Raw genomic sequence first — 16,513 nt, forward strand, 5'->3', positions numbered from 1 at the left:
GCGGCCCGGGGCGGAGGGGGGCGGCGGGGCTCAGCGCTTCAGCGCCTGCCTTCCCTTCGGCCCAGGGCGTGATCCTGGAGTCCCGGGATCGAGTCCCACATCGGGCTCCCTGCACGGAGCCTTCTTCTCCCTCTGCCCGTGTCTCTGCCTCTCTCTCTCTCTCTCTCTCTCTCTCTCGTCTCTCGGTGTCTCTCAAGGATATATAAATAAAATCTTTAAAAAAACAAAGAGGAAGGAGACGATCCCCTCAAGAGTCGCAGAAAACGCATTTGACAGAACAAAGCATGAAAAGCACAGGGGGTTTTAGGAAAGGTCTGTCAACAGAGGAGAGGCCGCGTAGGAAGGCCCGCAGCTGACGTCATCCCCGAGGGTGACGACCTGAAATCGTCTCCCCCGAGAGCAGGAACAAGCCACGGAGGTGCCCTCTCAGCGCTGGGAGTCCCACGTAGTCAACAGACGGGAAACAGCCCTGTGGGGGTCGCGTCCACGCCCACAGGGGCCCGGCCTCCTCAGGACCCGCGGGGAGGCTTCCGGGTCAGGGTTAGGGTCAGGGTCAGGGTCAGGGTTAGGGTTAGGGTTAGGGTTAGGGTTGGCATATTGTGCTTAGCATAATACTCTTTCTAGGCTTTAATACTTCTTTAAATGTTTCATAGAATTCACTCATGAAGCCATCTGGTCGTGGACTTCTGCGTTTTGGGAATTTTTTTCCTATTACTCAACAGCTTCGCTGAGAATTGGTCTATTCAAATTTTCTATTTCTCTATGTGTCAGTTTTGGTAGGTTATATATTTTCTAGGAATTTAGCCACACACAAAAGTAAAATCAAAAACTAGAAATTTCATTCTTTGGCTTGTGTCTATCCAGTTTTTCCAACACCATTTGTAGATTTTTTTCCCCACTGGATATTCTTTCCAGCTTTATCAAGGATTAAACGACGACATAGTTGTGGGTTCATTTCTGGGAGGTCTGCTCTGTGCTCTTGGTCTGTGTGTCCGTTGTCGTGCCAGGACCGTACTGTCTTCATCACAACAGTTTTGTGACATAACTGGAAATCTAGCGATGTGAAGCTTCCTACTTTGCTTTTCTTTTGCAAGGCTGCTTCGCCTGTCTGGGGTCTTTTGAGGTTCCATGCAAAGTTGAAGATCATTTATCTTAGCTCTGTGAGAAATGCTGGGGGCATTTTGATAGGGTTTATAGGAATGTCTGGGCTGCTCTCGGTTGTGAAGACACTTCGTACCCTTTCAGTCCACGAGTGTGGAGTGTCTCTTCCCGTTTCTTTGTGTCATCGATTTCTTTCCATCATCGTCTTCAGAGTAAGTTTTTATAGCTGTTTCCTTAGGTTTTTTCTTAAGTATAATATTATTTTTTGTTTCATTTTAAATTTATTTTTATTAATGTCTTAGTTTCTCTTTTTCTTACCTTCTTACTGAGGTATAGGAATGCAACAGAATTCTGTGCATTAATTATGTATCCTGTGACTTTACTGAATTCATTTACCGGTTCTAACATTTTTTTGTTTGTTCATTTTTGTAGTTTTCTATATATAGTGTCATGGTGTCCATTTCTTGTAGGTTGTCCTATTGGCATATAGTTTCTGATGTGCCATCAAGCCCTCTTGTCTCCACCGTTTCTGTCTGTCAGAACCCTGCGTTCACCCTGCCTGTGTCCGAGTTTTGTTTTGTTTTGTTTTTTTTCTTTTTATCTCGGACAAGTGACTGAGTTTCAAACCTCCAAGTTTTAGGGGCTGCCCTGGGGGAGACCCGTGCTCCTCCCGCCCGGGAGGGTCTCCTCCCACTTCTGGCCTTTGCTGGCCCGGCCCAGGGACGCGGCCCCGTGACCGCACAGGGGTTTGCAGTTTGTGGCCACACAGGGCAGACAGCTGGCCCTAGTCCCGCGGCCCTCGGCCGGGGTCCCCGCTCCTGGGCCTGGGAACCGTTGGCGCCACCGTCCTTGGGACCCCGGGGACCCTGAGCCCACCCTGTCGCTCCAGGGGCCGCCCCCCACTTCGCCTCCCGAGCACCGTCGAGGCCGGCGTGTCCCCCCCTCTAGCAGACTTCTGGAAGTTCTGACTTTGTGCTCTGCTGCTTCTAATAGTGTGCGTAGACCCGTCAGCTGGCTCCCTGCCCCTGTGGGATCCGGGGCTGTGTCTCCCCCAGACCGACTGACTGATTTTCTTTTTAAGATTTTATTTTTCTGTCATCTCTACACCCACATGGGGCTTGAACTCTCCGCCCCAAGAACAAGAGTCGCGTGTTCTTACCAACCACCCCAACCACCCCGAGAGCGGCCAGGCTCCCTTTGATTGATTGACAGGGAGTAACTGAAGCCGACGTGCTGCCTGTGTCGTGTCAGGGCAGAAACTGAGCCCCGGCGTCGAGGTGCGGTGGAGTCATTGGGACCTTGGTCGATGTTAAAGAAAGCGGAGCCTCCCCGGGAGCCCCGGGAGCCCAGGGAGCGGGGCCCACACACGTGACAAGTTGGCCGTTTCCTTGACCAGGAGTCATTGGGCTGGCTGCCGATTTATTTGAGTTGCTATTCGACGGCGAAGGTCGTTCTAGGATGGGGACACAGCGAGAACGTTCTGGGTTCTTGCGGGTTCGGAGGTAGCTAAAGCTCCCCCGTCGTGGACTCGATGTCCCAGCTGGGTGCAGAGATAGGCGAGCCAGCAAAGAGATGAGAAACATGGCCCTGGGGTGCCTGGCCGGCCTGGTCGGGGGACCTTGATGTCAGGACTGTGAGCTGGAACTCCGTGTTGGGTGTAGAGAGGACATAAACGTAAAACCTTTAACAAATAATAAATGGATGAACTAAGACAGCGTGACGTGGAAGGGGAGTGCTCGCTTCAGGACAAACCTCAGAGCGGCCCATGTCTAGCCTGCGACCTGTTCTTGATGGCCCCGCTCGCTCTCCCGGGCCCAGATGACGGGGTCCCCCACGAGGGACGGTCCCGCCCGAGTGGGAGTGGGCCTCCTTCCCCGTAAGGCCCGTGCCTCCCCTCGTTCTGCAGGACAGAAGAGCCGGGAAGGCACGAGCTCGGGGGGATCAGCATAAACCTCGGCGATGGTCCTTCCCGATCCCGGGAGCCAGAGCTCGGCCTCCTTTTGGGACCCGACGTCCTAAAGAAGCCCGTGTGGTCAGTGGCTCGGATGCAGGGCGGAGGCCGACGGAGAATCAGGAAGAGCAAAATGGGGCGGGGGGGAACCAGAAGCTGAAGGAGAGGGGGACAGCTGTCAGCATCGGGAGCCTTCGCGGGGACCCGGCGTCCTTTCCCAGGAGGGGCCCCCCTCTGTAGGGTGCTTCCCGCCGCCCCGCGCTCCCCGTGGGCACCCGCAGGCGCATCCCCGGGCCTCCAGCGCCTCTGCAGCCGTGGTCTGGAGCGTCCTCCGTGTGTCCTACCGGGGACCCCAGCGTCACGTCTGTAACCGTCCGGCTGCTGTCTGACAACAGTCGGGGGATTCCGACGTTTGTTGGGTTTGGGGTGTGTGCCTGTCTGTCGCCGTGCCGCGATCTGATCCTCGGGCCGCGTCGTCCTGACGCCGAAACGGTTGAAGAAGCACCATCATTTCTGGTGCTGGCGCTGGGCGGCTAGCTGGGTTCTCCCGGCCGACCCGGGCCCCCTCGTGCCGTCCCGTGCCGTCCCGTGCCGTCCCGTCCCGCCGGGGGGTCAGCTGAGCTGGAAGGTCCGGCTCGGCCACATTCCCGTGGGTGGCAGCGGGTCCCCGCCGAGCGCCGGCCGCTTCTCTTCTCCCCGATGCCTCTCCAGCGGGGAGCCAGACCTCGGGGCCGCCCTGGGGGGAGCTCCTGAGGGGCCGGCTGCCCGTGGGGGGAGCCCTGGGGCTGCCTGTGTGTGTGTGTGGGTGTGGGAGTCGGGGTGGGGACGGGGCCGGGGTCCCTCGGTCCCCTGCGCTGCCTGCCCCCAGGCCGAGCCCCGCGCTCACCCAGCCCCTACTCTCCAGGGCGTGCAGGGTGCCCTCCACACTCTGGTGCGAGGGATCCAGCAGCACCGGGTGTGCACGCTGAGCCCGCCCGGTGAGGGTGGCCCAGGTGTGAGAGCTGCAAGGGCCTGCTGTCCTGACGTCCGCTCCGGGGCCACGCTGACCGCCCCGCGGGCCCTCTGTGCCCCAGGCGCACAGGCCCGGGGCGGGGAGGGGAGGAAGCGCCCCGGAGCCCGGGCAGCCCAGGCCCCCTGGACAGAGGGGGCACAGACCTCCCAGGGCGCTTAGCACAGACCCTGGTGACCTGAGGCTCCCCGGCTGTCACTCTGTCCCAGGCCCGTCCTGGCCGCGGGCGCAGGCTGAGTCGCAGTAGAGTCTGCGGGGTCCTGACCCTGGCGTCTGGCCGCCCCGGGAAGGCACGTGGGGACGTCAGCCGTGTGTGCCTGGCGGCGCCCCCGCAGGGGCTGGTCGGGGCCTTGGCGGCGCCCCCTCCTCCTCTCTGGGGGTGTCTCCGCACCCCGTGCACAGAGCTCCGGGAGACGCAGAAACGAGCCGGCCGTGCCCTCTCACACAACAACACTTTATTGAACTTGCAACAGCAAACAGGGGCTCAGAGCCGAGGGTGCGCGCCTTCCCCTGGGAGACCTTCCTGTCCTTAGAGGAAAGCGGGAATCCCACAGGGGTGCGGGTGCTGGAGTCCCCCGCCTGGGAGCCTGTGCGGACTCGACTCCGGGTGGGGGCGCGTGTCCTGAGGTCGGGGCGGTGAGAGGCGGTTCTGGGGGCGGCAGGGCTGACGTGGACCTGCGGCCCATGGGCTCCTGCGCTGGGTCCCCGCAGGGCAGCTGGACCCCGGCCTCGGGCCCCCTGGGGCCGGGTGACTGACTGCTGGAGCCCCAGGGCGTGGAGGAGCCTGCCTCCTGGTGTGGGTGTGGGTGTGGGTGGGGGTGGGGGTGTGGGTGGGGGTGTGGGTGGGGCCCACGGGCCTGCCCCCGCTGCCCTGCCCTGGGGTGTCCCGGGATCCCCAGGGCTGCCCTAGGTCAGCGACCTGGGTCTGTGGGGCACGCCCAGGGCCCAGGAGGCCACATCCTGCTGTGAGAGGGCTCGCTCGGCCCGGGGCCAGAACGCAGGCCTGGCCAGGGCCCCGGGGCGCTGGATCCCATTAGCGCTGGGCCTGGGGCAGGCGCTCGAGTCGCCCCTGCCCCCACAGAGCCCGGGGCCAGGCCAGCCCAGGTCCCTCTGGGTCAGGGGCTGGTGTCCCGTGCGGGCGGTGCCGCCCTCCGGGAGGCACAGCGAGACGAGGCAGGGCACGGTGACGGCGGGCCGGAGCCTCCGGGCCCCCGCCCTCACCGCCACGCTCTGCCCCCGAGGCCCGCGAGCATCGAGCTGCCCCGTGGACGCGGGGGGCAGAGGGTCCCGGGCCTGTGCGGGGCCTCGGGGCAGCGGGCTCAGCGCCGCCCTGGCTCTGCCCTGGCTGTGCCCGTCACTGCCCAGCGAGGGGCACGAGCTGCAGTGGCCGCGGGGCAGGAAGGGTGTCCTGGGCCCGACAGCGTCATCCCTAGGGGGCTGGGGGGACCGCGTGATGGGAGTCCCGGGGGTGCTCCAGGGCCCGGTCCGTCGCGGGGCCTCTGGGGTGGCCCAGGCAGGTGCCAAATGGAAGGAGACCCCGTTTTCTGTCTTGAAGCCCGCCGTGTCCCGGGGCCGCCTGCCTGCACCGCCTTGTTGCCCCGGGAGGGTGGGGAGGGAGTTCCACCGCCGGGGCTGGGGGGCAAGTTGGACGATGGCCTGGCCGGGAGGGGGTCCGGGCGGCTCAGGCCGGGCGGCTGGGCCCGGGGAGGCCGGCTCCTCCACCCTGCGCGGTGGCTCAGAGGCCGGAGAAGGGAGGAGAGGCCCGGGCGCCGGGGACACTGGCTCCAGGCCCAGGGGCCTCGTGGGGAACTCCTCAGGTCCCGCTGGAAAGAGGCCGACGGGGTCAGCGTCTCCAGCAGGCTGTGTGTCCCCCGCTGGGGGCCCCGGGGGTCCTCACGGCTCCCGCGTGACCCCCCCCCCCGGCCTGACCCTGTGCTCAGCCCCCCACACTGCTGCCCGGGCCCTGCAGTGGGTACCCGCCCGCCCAGCCCTGGCCTGGGGTCCCCGAGGCTGGAGCAGAAGAGGAGAGCCCCAGAGATGAGGACGGGGGCCCCGGGGGCTCTGTCCCCTGTGGGCGGCCCCAGCAGGCCGAGTCGGGAGGGGCCGGGGCCCTGAGCCCACCTGGCGGGGGCAGGTCGCACCGCATCCTGCGGAGCTGGGTCATGGAGGCCCGAAGGTGTCTCAGCACGGCCTCGTCCTCCAGGGCCCAGGGCTGGGCCAGAGAGTCCTGGAGGAACTCCCGGAGCCCTTCCAGGGGCAGCTTCAGGAGGCGCTCTGGGCGGTGGGCGAGAGTCAGACCCAGAGGGCCCCGCCCTGGGGCCCCCGGGGCCCCCAGGCCAGCGGCTGGGGTCCCGCTGTGCCCAGGAGCGCCGCGGGCAGTGCGCTGGCCGGGGTGGCCCCTGCCCGCTGCTCCACTCGGGGAGCCCCGCTGCACCCGCCTGCCCCGCCGTCCCCCCGCCCCAGGTCTGGGTGCTGCTCAGAGCCCAGGGTCACCGCCCCTGCCCCCCGCCCCCGGCACACCTGGGCTCCCGGGGGCTCACTTACTCCTGTGCACCTTGAGGATGGTATAGGCCATGGCCGTGAGCACCCTCTCCCCATCCAACACGTAGGCATCCCACAGCTTCAGGGTGAGCGAGAAGGGGGTCTAGGGGGACGGCGGGGTGGGAGGAGCGGCCTGAGCAGGGCCCCTGGGGGGCTCGGCTGGGGCTAGGCTAGGCCTGCCATCTGGCCCCCGGCTGCCTGCGACGAGGCCCCGCAGCGCCCCCCCCCGCCCCCCTCCCCCCGCCTCCCCGTGCGTGCCCTCCTCCCAGGGAGATCAGGGACTCCCGGCCGCTCCGGGTTCCGTCCCCGGCCAGCACCTCCCGCACCCCTGGGGGCACAGACTCTGCCCGCACTTGACGACAGACACCAGCCTCGAGAGGACCCCAGGCTGGCCGCCCGATGGGCCGAGGGCCCGTCCACACCCCGGGCTGACCCGGCCTCCCCCGGGGGAGCTGAGGCAGAGACGGGCCGCCCCCCGGGACCTCGTCCAGGGACCCTCTGGGCTTCTCCAGGACGGGCTGGGCTGCGAGCCTCAGCCTCAGCCTCAGGACCCCGGGGTCGGGCCTGGCTCGTCTGGAGGGTGGGGCTGAGCTGGGCCCTCCCCGGGGGCAGGGGGCAGGTCCGGGAGCGGGGGTCCCGGGGGGGGGCCTCACCCGGCCGAGGAAGCACTGGAGAAACCATTTGGGGCTGTAGATGCCGGTGGACATCTGCTCCTCGTCCTGGCGGGAGGGCAGGGGGTGCTCAGGCCCCACGCCGCGGCCCCTGGAGCCGGGTGGACGCGCTCCCCGCGGCCCAGCCCAGCCCCGAGGGCGCCCCCGGGCCCCAGGGGGAGGAACGTGACCCCAACTCTGGGCAGCTCGGAGGGAGGGCCATGCCCCCCACCCCCTGCCCCGGGCTCCGGGGACGGAGCCTCAGGAGCTCCCACTCGCCCCCACTCGCCATGTGCTTCCTCAGGTCCGGGAGAGCTCTTTGGAGGACCCGCTCGTGATGTCTCTGGAACCTGAGGAGCTTCGGGAAGCCCGGGACGAAGAAGCCTGAGAAGGCCCCAGGCCCCCACGGTCAGGGCCTCCTCCTGCACCAGGCGGGGTGGGGGGTGTCGGGGCAGGGGCCTCCCCACCACGCCCTGACCCCCGTGTGCCCACCGCCCTCGGAGCCCTGGCTGGATCCGCTCTTCCCAGAGGGCAGGGCCTGCCTCCCAGGCCGGGGGCGCGGGGCCCGGGGACCCTCGTCCTCAGAGAGACCCCGCGGGGCGTGGGCTGGGGGCTGAGGACCAGGCCCGGCTGACCCAGCACCCTCTCTCCTGCGGGGGCCGCCGCGGGGACAGGGGGGTCCCCAGCCCCGAGGGGCAGCGGGTGCAGGCCAAGGGGAGGGTGATGGGCGTCCACGGCCCTCTGCTGTCGGTGGGGCTTGGGAGTGAGGCTGGGGGCCCCCGGGAGGGGGAGACGCTGCCCCCTGGGCCCCGTGTGGCCGTGGGCTGGCAGGGGTGCCTGGGGGACAAGCCGGCAGCCCGGCGGGAGGCTGGGGGAGCAACGGGAGTGCGTGCCTGGCCTGCAGACGGTGGGGCGGGTGGCCGTGGCTCCGGGACCCCGAGGCCACCGGGGAGGTGGGGCCCTTGCCCGTGGGGGGGCGAGGTGGGGGGTCCCCGCCTGCCCCCCGGTGCAGCAGCCTGCAGGGAGGCCCTCCTGAGCTCCCCGGCGGGCCCCTACCGTGCATGGAGTGCCGGTCGCCCACCATCAGCTGGGCCAGCGCCCAGAAGGCGTCCTCCTCGGGCAGGAACATGAGGAGGACGGCCGCGATCTCGCTCATGCCCTGGCAGTAGCCCACCTCCTGCAAGAGCCAGAGCCCCACGGAGGGCGTGCGCCCCGAGGCCCCCTCTGAGCCCTCCCCGCGGGCGTCAGGCTCCCCCGGCTCCCTCCCAGCCCGGGCTCCCGGAGGGGGCTCCCAGAGGGCGGGGGAGCAGGTGAGGGCCACCCGGACCAGCTGGGGCGCGAGCACCCCGGGCCCCGCTACCGAGCCCTGCGGCCGCCGTGCCAGGACCCCCGTCCTCAGGCCAGCAGGAGGGGCCTCCGTGAGCTGTGCCAGGCTGTAGGGGACCCGCCAGGTCTGGAGACCCCCCAGAGGGCAGGTCAGCGGGGGGGTGGGGGGGCCTGACTGTGGCCCCTGGCAGGTCCCACGAGGGGAGCTGGGCCAGGACACCCCGCGGGGCCGGGGAGCGTGTGAGCTGGGGTCCTCGGGGACCCTTCTGGAATGCGCCGTGGAAGGGGGCGGCCTCCTGGGCGCCTCGGCCTCGTTCCCTTCGGGGGAGTGGGAGCCTTCCCCGCCCGGGCTCTCGTCGGTAGTGCCGTCTGTCAGGGTCCAGACCCGAGCTCTAGGACGGCCGCGGTGCACGCGGGGGCCCTGGGCAGCCCCGGCCCTCGGGCACGCAGGCCCTGCCTCCCCTGGGAGGTCTGCACCCCGCCCCCTGCCCGTCCCGGAGGAGAGAGACCCTCCCCGGCATCTCGGGGGCCGTGGAGCCGGGGCCATAACTGTGAGTCCCGCTGGTCACCACCACTCAGGACAAGGCCGCCCGCGGGGCAGGAGGCGGGGGCAGGGACACTCACCGTGTCGTACACCGAGTAGGCTGCCAGAACGCAGAACAGGGCTCGCTGCCTAGGAGGGGGGACAGCGGGGGGCTCTGCTCAGTCAGCCCCCGCCCAGCGAGGCCGCCGAGGTGCCGACACCGGCCCCGCAGGCCCCGCGGCCCGCAGGGCCCCTCCGCGGGGGCCGATCTCCGGGGTCAGGTCTGCGCACGGGGACAGGCGGCGACCTCACACGTGCAGCGTGCCGGGGGTTCAGTGCACCCTGGGGTGTCCGACGCCTCCGAGCGGCTCCCGCCGTGGGGTGTGCAGCTCCGGGCTCCCCCAGCGCCGCCAGCGCCCCGGGCCTCCAGCCCTGGAGCGGCCCCCCCCGACCCCCCCCGCACGCCCCCATGGGAGCCAGCGCTCCCCCTGCCCCGGTCCCCGCAGCCCCTGACGCCTCTCCTCCGCTGCCCTGGCCTGGCCCGGCCCGGCCCCGTGTCCCGGGAACACCACCAGCCCCACGTGACCCCTGCCCCGAGCCCACGCAGCCGGGGCATCCGTGGCCCTGAGCGCACCCCCAGGTCTTCCCAGGTGTCCCTGGGCTGGACTCTGTGGGGGGCACCCCGGGCCCGCCCATCCCAGAGCATCTCGGGGCTCCAGGTCTGAGCCGCCGTGAGGAGAGCAGGGAACGTCGTGCAGGTGTGACCCCGATACAGGCTGCGAACCCCTGGGGTCACTATCTGAGCACGGGGGGGTACGGGGTGCGGCCCCCTCAGCGCTGCCAGGAGCCGCCCGATGCCCCCCGCACGGCGGCCTGAGTCTGCACCCCGGCTCCGCGGCCCCCGGGCCCGGGCTGCTGGAGGCCGGCTCCCCCCGGGCCGGGGGTCACAGGTCAGCCTGACCCGGCCGCGCTCTGAGGGCCGCGGGGGCCCCGGGGGGCAGCAGGTTCCCTGCAGGGAGGAGCACCGAGTTCTCGTGGGGAGACGGTCCGAGCGGCCCGCCCGGGAAGCCCAGCCACCCATGCCTGGCGTCTCCCCAGCCCCGCCCCTGGCGCCCCTGCAGGTCACCCCTGGGGTCCCGGGCTCCCACACACCCCGCCCGCTGCACACACAGGTAGCTGCACCCTATGCTCCACCCACCTGCAAGCCCCTGTCGGGGGGCTCCCTGCCTTCCCCACCTCCCCGCGGCCCCTGGGGACTCTGCGGGACACCCGGGCTTCTGACGGGAGCAGGCCGTCCAGAGAACCCCAAGGTGGCCGGGGAGGCTGAGCATGTCCCACAGGGGGCAGCTGCACCGCGTCCTCGTGGGGGTGGGGTGGGGTGGGGGTGGGGGCGGGACCGATAGTGTAGGGGTGGGGGTCTGGGGTTGTGGGGGATGGTGTGGGGGGTGATGCAGGGGGATGGCGTGGGGGGCTGCGGACACAGGGCACCCCCTTCTCTAAGGTGCACACGGAGACGTCTACAGATAAAGGCGACCCCAGTCTGGGGTTTGCTGTGACCCCTGCCCCTGCCCCTGGGGCCCCGTGTGCTCCGCGCAGGGCCTGCCTGGACCGGGGCGGCGTCTGGGGGGGGGGGGGGGGGGGCGTCATGCCGTGTGTGCTCACCAAGTGCAAATTGTCTAAAACAAAATGCCCAGAATTCAAAAGTACATAAAGCACCGGAGGGTGGGTGTCACCCTGACCTGTCCGACCCTCGTCGGGTCCACGTGTCCCGGTCCAGCCGCGGCCATGCACCCTGGCCCCAGGTCCCCTTCGTGCCCCCCACGCCCCCACCCCGGCCCCCTGCTCTTCACGGGGCCGCCCCTCACCCCCTTGGGGTTCAGCTCAGACGGTGACCCCTGGAGGCCCCGTCCTGCGGCCTCCCCATCCCCGAGACCCTGGGGTTGGGGGCACGGGGGTCATCCCCAGCACCCTACCACGTGGCAGTGTGTTGTTTGCTGCCGTCGCTCCCCCCGGCCTCGGAGACCCCGTGTCCCCAGCACAGAAGCCCCCGGGCCTCTCCCAGGCCGGGCCCCCGACCCCCGAACCCCGCTGGCCCAGCAGCCTCACCCGACCCCGTAGCGGTCCCAGAACATGGTGTGACTGCGGAACGTGCGGTTGACGTCCAGGTCGATCTGCACGATGTCCCGGGAGGAGACCAGGGCCGCCTCCTTCATTGCCTGCGGGGAGACCCCGGGAGGAGGAGCCGGCGTCAGGGACACAGACCCCGACCTGTCAGCAGCTGCCGTCCTGGGCAGGGAGCCCCGGGGCCACCACGGGAGTGTGTCCTGCAGGAACCTCCACCCTTCCCCTGGGAGGCCGGGGACGGCGGGAGTGCCCACCGTGCCCGCGGGGCCTGCGTGAGGGCCTGTGCCCAGCTGTCGTGGGCGGGGAGGGGACTGAGGGTCAGCCCTGGACAGGGAGGGGACGTGGAGGATCAGCCCGGGTGGGGAGGGGACACGGGAGTTCAGCCCCGGGTGGGGAGGGGTCACGGAGGATCAGCCCTGGGCAGGGAGGGGACCGAGGGTCCACGGGGAGTAGACGGGTCGGGTCCCACCTGGTATTTCCCGGCATTGCTGGCCTTAACCTGGTCGACGTTCAGCAATCGCAGCCACACCTGTCCCCGCACCTGGGGCGGGACCCCCTTGTACACCCGGCGTCGCAGCTGCGGGGAGGAAGGCAGTGCTGGTGAGAGGGGCCCAGGGCGGCCCCTTGGAGCCCAGGGAACACGAGGCATCTAGAAGGTTCCGGCGTCGGCTCCAGGGTGTCTGCAGAGAGGCTGGGTCTCCCTGGATCTGGGCCCCCCCCCTCCCCCGTCCCCCGCGAGGAGCAGGGACCCTGGCCCCGACCTGACGCTCCCCCACCGCCGTCCCGGGGCCTGGGGAGGGAGGCCCGGGCTCCCAGCAGACTCTCCCCAGGCAGGGGGCTCCCCCGAGGACGGGGCAGGAGGACACTGAGGGCGGCCCCCCAGCCCCGTCGGGACGGAGAGCCCTCGGGGGCACCCAGCGCCCCACCTTCTCGCTGGGGAGGTAGTGGTCCCATCGCTTGAGCATTTTTATCCATTTGTCCGCGCGCCGGGTCTCCTGGCGGAGTTTCTGGGAGAGGACAGGCGGGGGCCGCAGGTGAGGCTCCCGCCGCGGGAGGTGGGCGCTCGGGCCGCGTCCAGTGCCCCGCGGGACCCGGAGGAGCCAGGAAGGCACAGGGCCCCCCGCGGACCGCGGCTCCGGGTCTCGGGTGCGTTCCCGGCGGCCCGTGCAGCGCTGGGACGGGGGACTGGGGAGACGCCCGGGGATGTCCTGGGGGACGCGGTGCAGACAGCTGGCCCCAGCTCCCCCCCACGTCCTGCCCGGGGCCCAGGACGGGCTCTCACCTTGGCCTCGCGGGGGCTGGGGTCGGGCAGCTCCCTGTCCCTGGAAGGCAGGAGACGCAGAGCCCTGAGGCCCCGGCCCCACAGCCACACACACACACACACAAACACACACACACACACACACACACACACACCCCCCGTCTGCACCCAGCGTCCTGGGGAGGGCAGGGCTCCCCCGGGGAGGGCAGGGGCTGCCAGCGGCCTGAGGGCGGGCGGGGGCGGCGTCTGGGGGGTCTGAGGAGGGTGTTTGCCGGTGGTGGGCTGGGCGGGGACCCCTCGGCGCCCCCAGGGGGTGATTTGCCCCCCTCCTCGATGGACCAGCCCGAGAGCTGTCAGCGTGGCCCGGGTGCCCCGTGACCGTCCCGCTGAGGTCCCCCCGCCTCCCCAGGGCCTGACTGCCCAGCGTCCAGCCGGCCTCCCCCTGCCCCCTGGCCGTCCCCCTGCTGTCCCCGGGCTCCCCTCTCTGCTGTCCCCTCTGCCACCCTGGCCCATTTCACCTCCCGTCCTGTCGGAGCCCCTGAGCACGACCACCCCTGAGCCATCCCAGCAGACACTGGGCCGTGAGCAGGGCCGAGGGGGCCCCACCTGGGGTCTCCAGCGTCCGTCAGGTTCTCGTGGGGCTGTTGACCCATCAGCCTCGTCCCCTGCGACCTAGGCCACTGGGCTGTCCCCTCCCTCCTTCCCGCCCAGGGCAGCCCCCTCCTCCTCTTGCCTCCTCCTGCCTGGTCGGGGCCTCCCTCTGCGGCCCCCCCCCCTCCCCGCGCTGGCCTGGTCCCCGGCATCCACCTGCAGCCCCGCAAAAGCCTTCGGGTGTGGGCGAGAGCACCCCTGCGGACTCGGCCCAGACCAGGCCGTCCCCCTACGGAGAGCACGCCCCGGCCCCAGAGCCCCTCACGGGCGGGATCCCCTGCTGAAGGGACTGGACACCCCACCCCACCACCACCCCCGGATGCAGCAGGCTGACACCTGGGCCTGCCCAAAGCAGGCGTGGGGGCCCCTCCTCTGAGTGTCCAGGGGCCTCCCCCGGGCCCAGCTCCCTTCCTGCCCACGTCCCGGGTCGGCCTCCGGGGTGTCTCAGCTGCAACCCAGCGCAGACATGGCCCTCAGAGGGCTCCAGGGGACCAGGTCCCGACCTGGGGGCGGGGGGGTCAGCCTCCAGAGAGGTGTTCCTGCCAAGGCCACCCGCCCTGGGATGGATGAGGGGTGTCCAGGGGACTCACTGCAGAAAGCCCTGGTGGTCGGCGACCTTGCACAGTGACAGGTCCTGCGGAGACCCTGCTTGGGGCGCCTGCAACAGAGGGGGCTCCGTGGTGGGGACCGATCAGAGCAGGGGAGTGGGGACAGAGACAGGAGGGAGCAGAAGGGCTCCTCCCTCCCCTGGATCCTGAGGGAGCGCCGACCCTCTGAGATTGGCCGGGCGCCAGAGTGGGCGCAGCCTGGCAGCCTCCCCTGCTTCTGTCTATCAGTGACGATCCCCCCCTGGGCCTCACCCGGACCCGGCGACTGTGGTCCCCACCTGGGCCTCACTTGACCTGGTGACTCTGATCCCTACCTGGCCCTCACCCAGGCCTGGTGACTCTAGTCCCCAACTGGGCTTCACCCAGGTGACTCTGGTCTCCACCTCAGCCTCATGTGGATCTGCGACTGTGGTCCCCACCTTGGCCTCACCTGAACCTGGTGACTCTGGTCCCCACCTGGGCTCACCTGGACCTGGTAGCTGTGGTCTTCATCTGGACCTGGTGACTCTGGTCCCCACCCGGGCCTCACCTGTACCTGGTGCCTGGGCTCCTCCGCTACCAATGACGAGGATCCAGGATGGACCCTTAGTTGCTACTGACACCGGGACCATCCCCAGGGTCTCACTTGTTCCTGGTGACTGTGGTCCTTGCCTGGGCTGACCTGGCTCATCCTTGGCTCTGATCCCGTCTTGAGCCTCACCTGCTCCTGCAGGTACGGTCCCCCCTGTCGTGGGTGTGTAGTGTCTATGGTCCCTTCTGGGCCTCACCTGATGGTACTGGGCCACGATATTGGCCCTTTGCAAGGCCAGCAGGGTCTCCGGGTCCTCCTGCATCGTGCTGCAATCCAAACACATCCAAGGATGACGGCGCGTGAGAACCTTCCGAGGACACATGCGTCCGGGTGCTCCCCGTGGGCGGGCGCCCCTCTGTCTGACCGGAGCCGGAGACAACCCCGTAGCCCCGAGGGGCACAGGCATCACACACGGGCCCTCGCTGCCTGTCTGTCTGTCCGTCGCCCACCGACAGTCCACCTTCCCAGCCACTGTCCAAGGGCACGCCGTCACGCTGGGGTCACAGAGCGCTCCCACCCCGGTATCAGGAGCACACGGGCGGGGGACCCAGGGGCTCCGGGGAACTGCCCACCTGATGCTCGGGGGTGACGTCTCCCAGCCCGGGGCCGGCGCAGAGATGGTGGTGGGTGGGCCGGCCAGCGAGTGTCCCTGCGGGCTTGGGGGGGAGGGGGGGCGGAATGGAAGGTTTCTCCGAGATTCCACAAGCACACGACCAAGGGGAGAAAGCGACGGACTGGACTTCATCAAAACTAAAACCTGATGCCAGCAAGAGTGCGACCGAACTCCCCACCCTGAGGGCAGCGATGTGTGAATAGCCTGAGGGGGGCCCTGGGGGAGCACGAGGGACTCCACGTTCTTTGGAGCCTGAAGAGCAAGCCTGCTCACGGGCCAGGAGGACCCAGCGGGCACAGGGCGGGATGGGGGGGTGACAGTCACCCCTGTCGGGGTCCATGCGTCTAGGACAGGCTGGAAAGGTCATGGCTTGGCTGCCTGCACAGCAGAGGGCTTACAGGGGAGCGGGGGTCCCGGGGAGGCTGCCTGAGTTCCGACTGCAGCCTCCTTCCCTGGACGGGGGCAGCAGGGTGGCCGCTCTCACCCCGTGGGGCTGTGGAAGGGCTGTGGGAGCTGCTCACGGTCATCGCATGGGGGTCGGGGTGTTGTGGACCCCAGCGCGGGAGGCCTGTGCCCCCACGCGGATCCACAGGCCCCACTGTGGCCCGCGGGGATCAGGGATCAGCTGCCACTCACCTGTGACCTGTCGCTGTGTGGGCGCCTCCTCTTTATGCACTGGGGTACTGGGGAGTGTGGGAGGGTGGGGGTACTGGGGAGAGTGGGAGGGTGGGGGTACTGGGGAGAGTGGGAGTAGCGGGGTACTGGGGAGAGTGGGAGGGTGGGGGTACTGGGGAGAGTGGGAGGGTGGGGGTACTGGGGAGAGTGGGAGTAGCGGGGTACTGGGGAGAGTGGGAGTAGCGGGGTACTGGGGAGAGTGGGAGCGTGGGGGTACTGGGGAGAGTGGGAGGGTGGGGGTACTGGGGAGAGTGGGAGTAGCGGGGTACTGGGGAGAGTGGGAGTAGCGGGGTACTGGGGAGAGTGGGAGGGTGGGGGTACTGGGGAGAGTGGGAGGGTGGGGGTACTGGGGAGAGTGGGAGTAGCGGGGTACTGGGGAGAGTGGGAGCGTGGGGGTACTGAGGAGAGACGAGTCCTGGGCTACTGGGGAGAGCAGGAGAGTCGGGTCGCTGCGAGCCAGATCCGGAGCACCGGTGCCTCCGAAGGTCTGCGGACGCAGAGTGGGCACCAGGCAGCGGTGGAACCCGGGGGCACCACAGTTCCGCCCAGAGCGGGGTCCCGCATCATCACTGTGGGCAGGCGGGGTCCAATCAGCACTCAGCCCTCACCCTGGTGGCCGAGGGTCCCGGGGGAGGGTCCTGTCCCCACGCCGGGCGGGAAGGCGATGCAGGCAGCCTCCCGCATCCTCAGTTCCCATCCTCGGGCCCTGCAGGCCTCCCGCCCTTCAAGGCAGACTGGGGGTCACAGATGCCCCCCCCCCGCCCCCCAGGGTTCACAGCGTGGGGTTGCAGTTAGGAGCATTTGAGGGGCTCCTGGGTGGTTCCGTCCGTCGGTTCCACGTCGACTCTTGAGTTTGGCTCAAGCCAGGATCTCCAGGTTGTGGCGTGGAGCCTCGGGTGGGGCTCGGTC

General features: G+C 68.9%; 1 protein-coding gene across 1 annotated transcript in view; it reads right to left on the minus strand.

Annotated features, from left to right (window-relative positions):
• The window catches only part of LOC140598764 (uncharacterized), a 37,469-nt gene that overhangs the window by 11,961 nt on the left and 8,995 nt on the right, over positions 1 to 16,513 (minus strand). The window contains exons 6-11 of the mRNA XM_072757299.1: positions 9,203 to 9,222; positions 8,309 to 8,540; positions 7,542 to 7,636; positions 7,256 to 7,321; positions 6,606 to 6,705; positions 6,038 to 6,335 (exon numbers count right to left, since the gene is read on the minus strand). Coding sequence (XP_072613400.1) covers positions 6,038 to 6,335; positions 6,606 to 6,705; positions 7,256 to 7,321; positions 7,542 to 7,636; positions 8,309 to 8,540; positions 9,203 to 9,222 — 811 coding nt within the window. The remainder of the gene's footprint in view (positions 1 to 6,037; positions 6,336 to 6,605; positions 6,706 to 7,255; positions 7,322 to 7,541; positions 7,637 to 8,308; positions 8,541 to 9,202; positions 9,223 to 16,513) is intronic.

This window comes from Vulpes vulpes, chromosome 4 (genome assembly GCF_048418805.1).
Source record: "Vulpes vulpes isolate BD-2025 chromosome 4, VulVul3, whole genome shotgun sequence".
NCBI lineage: Eukaryota > Metazoa > Chordata > Mammalia > Carnivora > Canidae > Vulpes > Vulpes vulpes.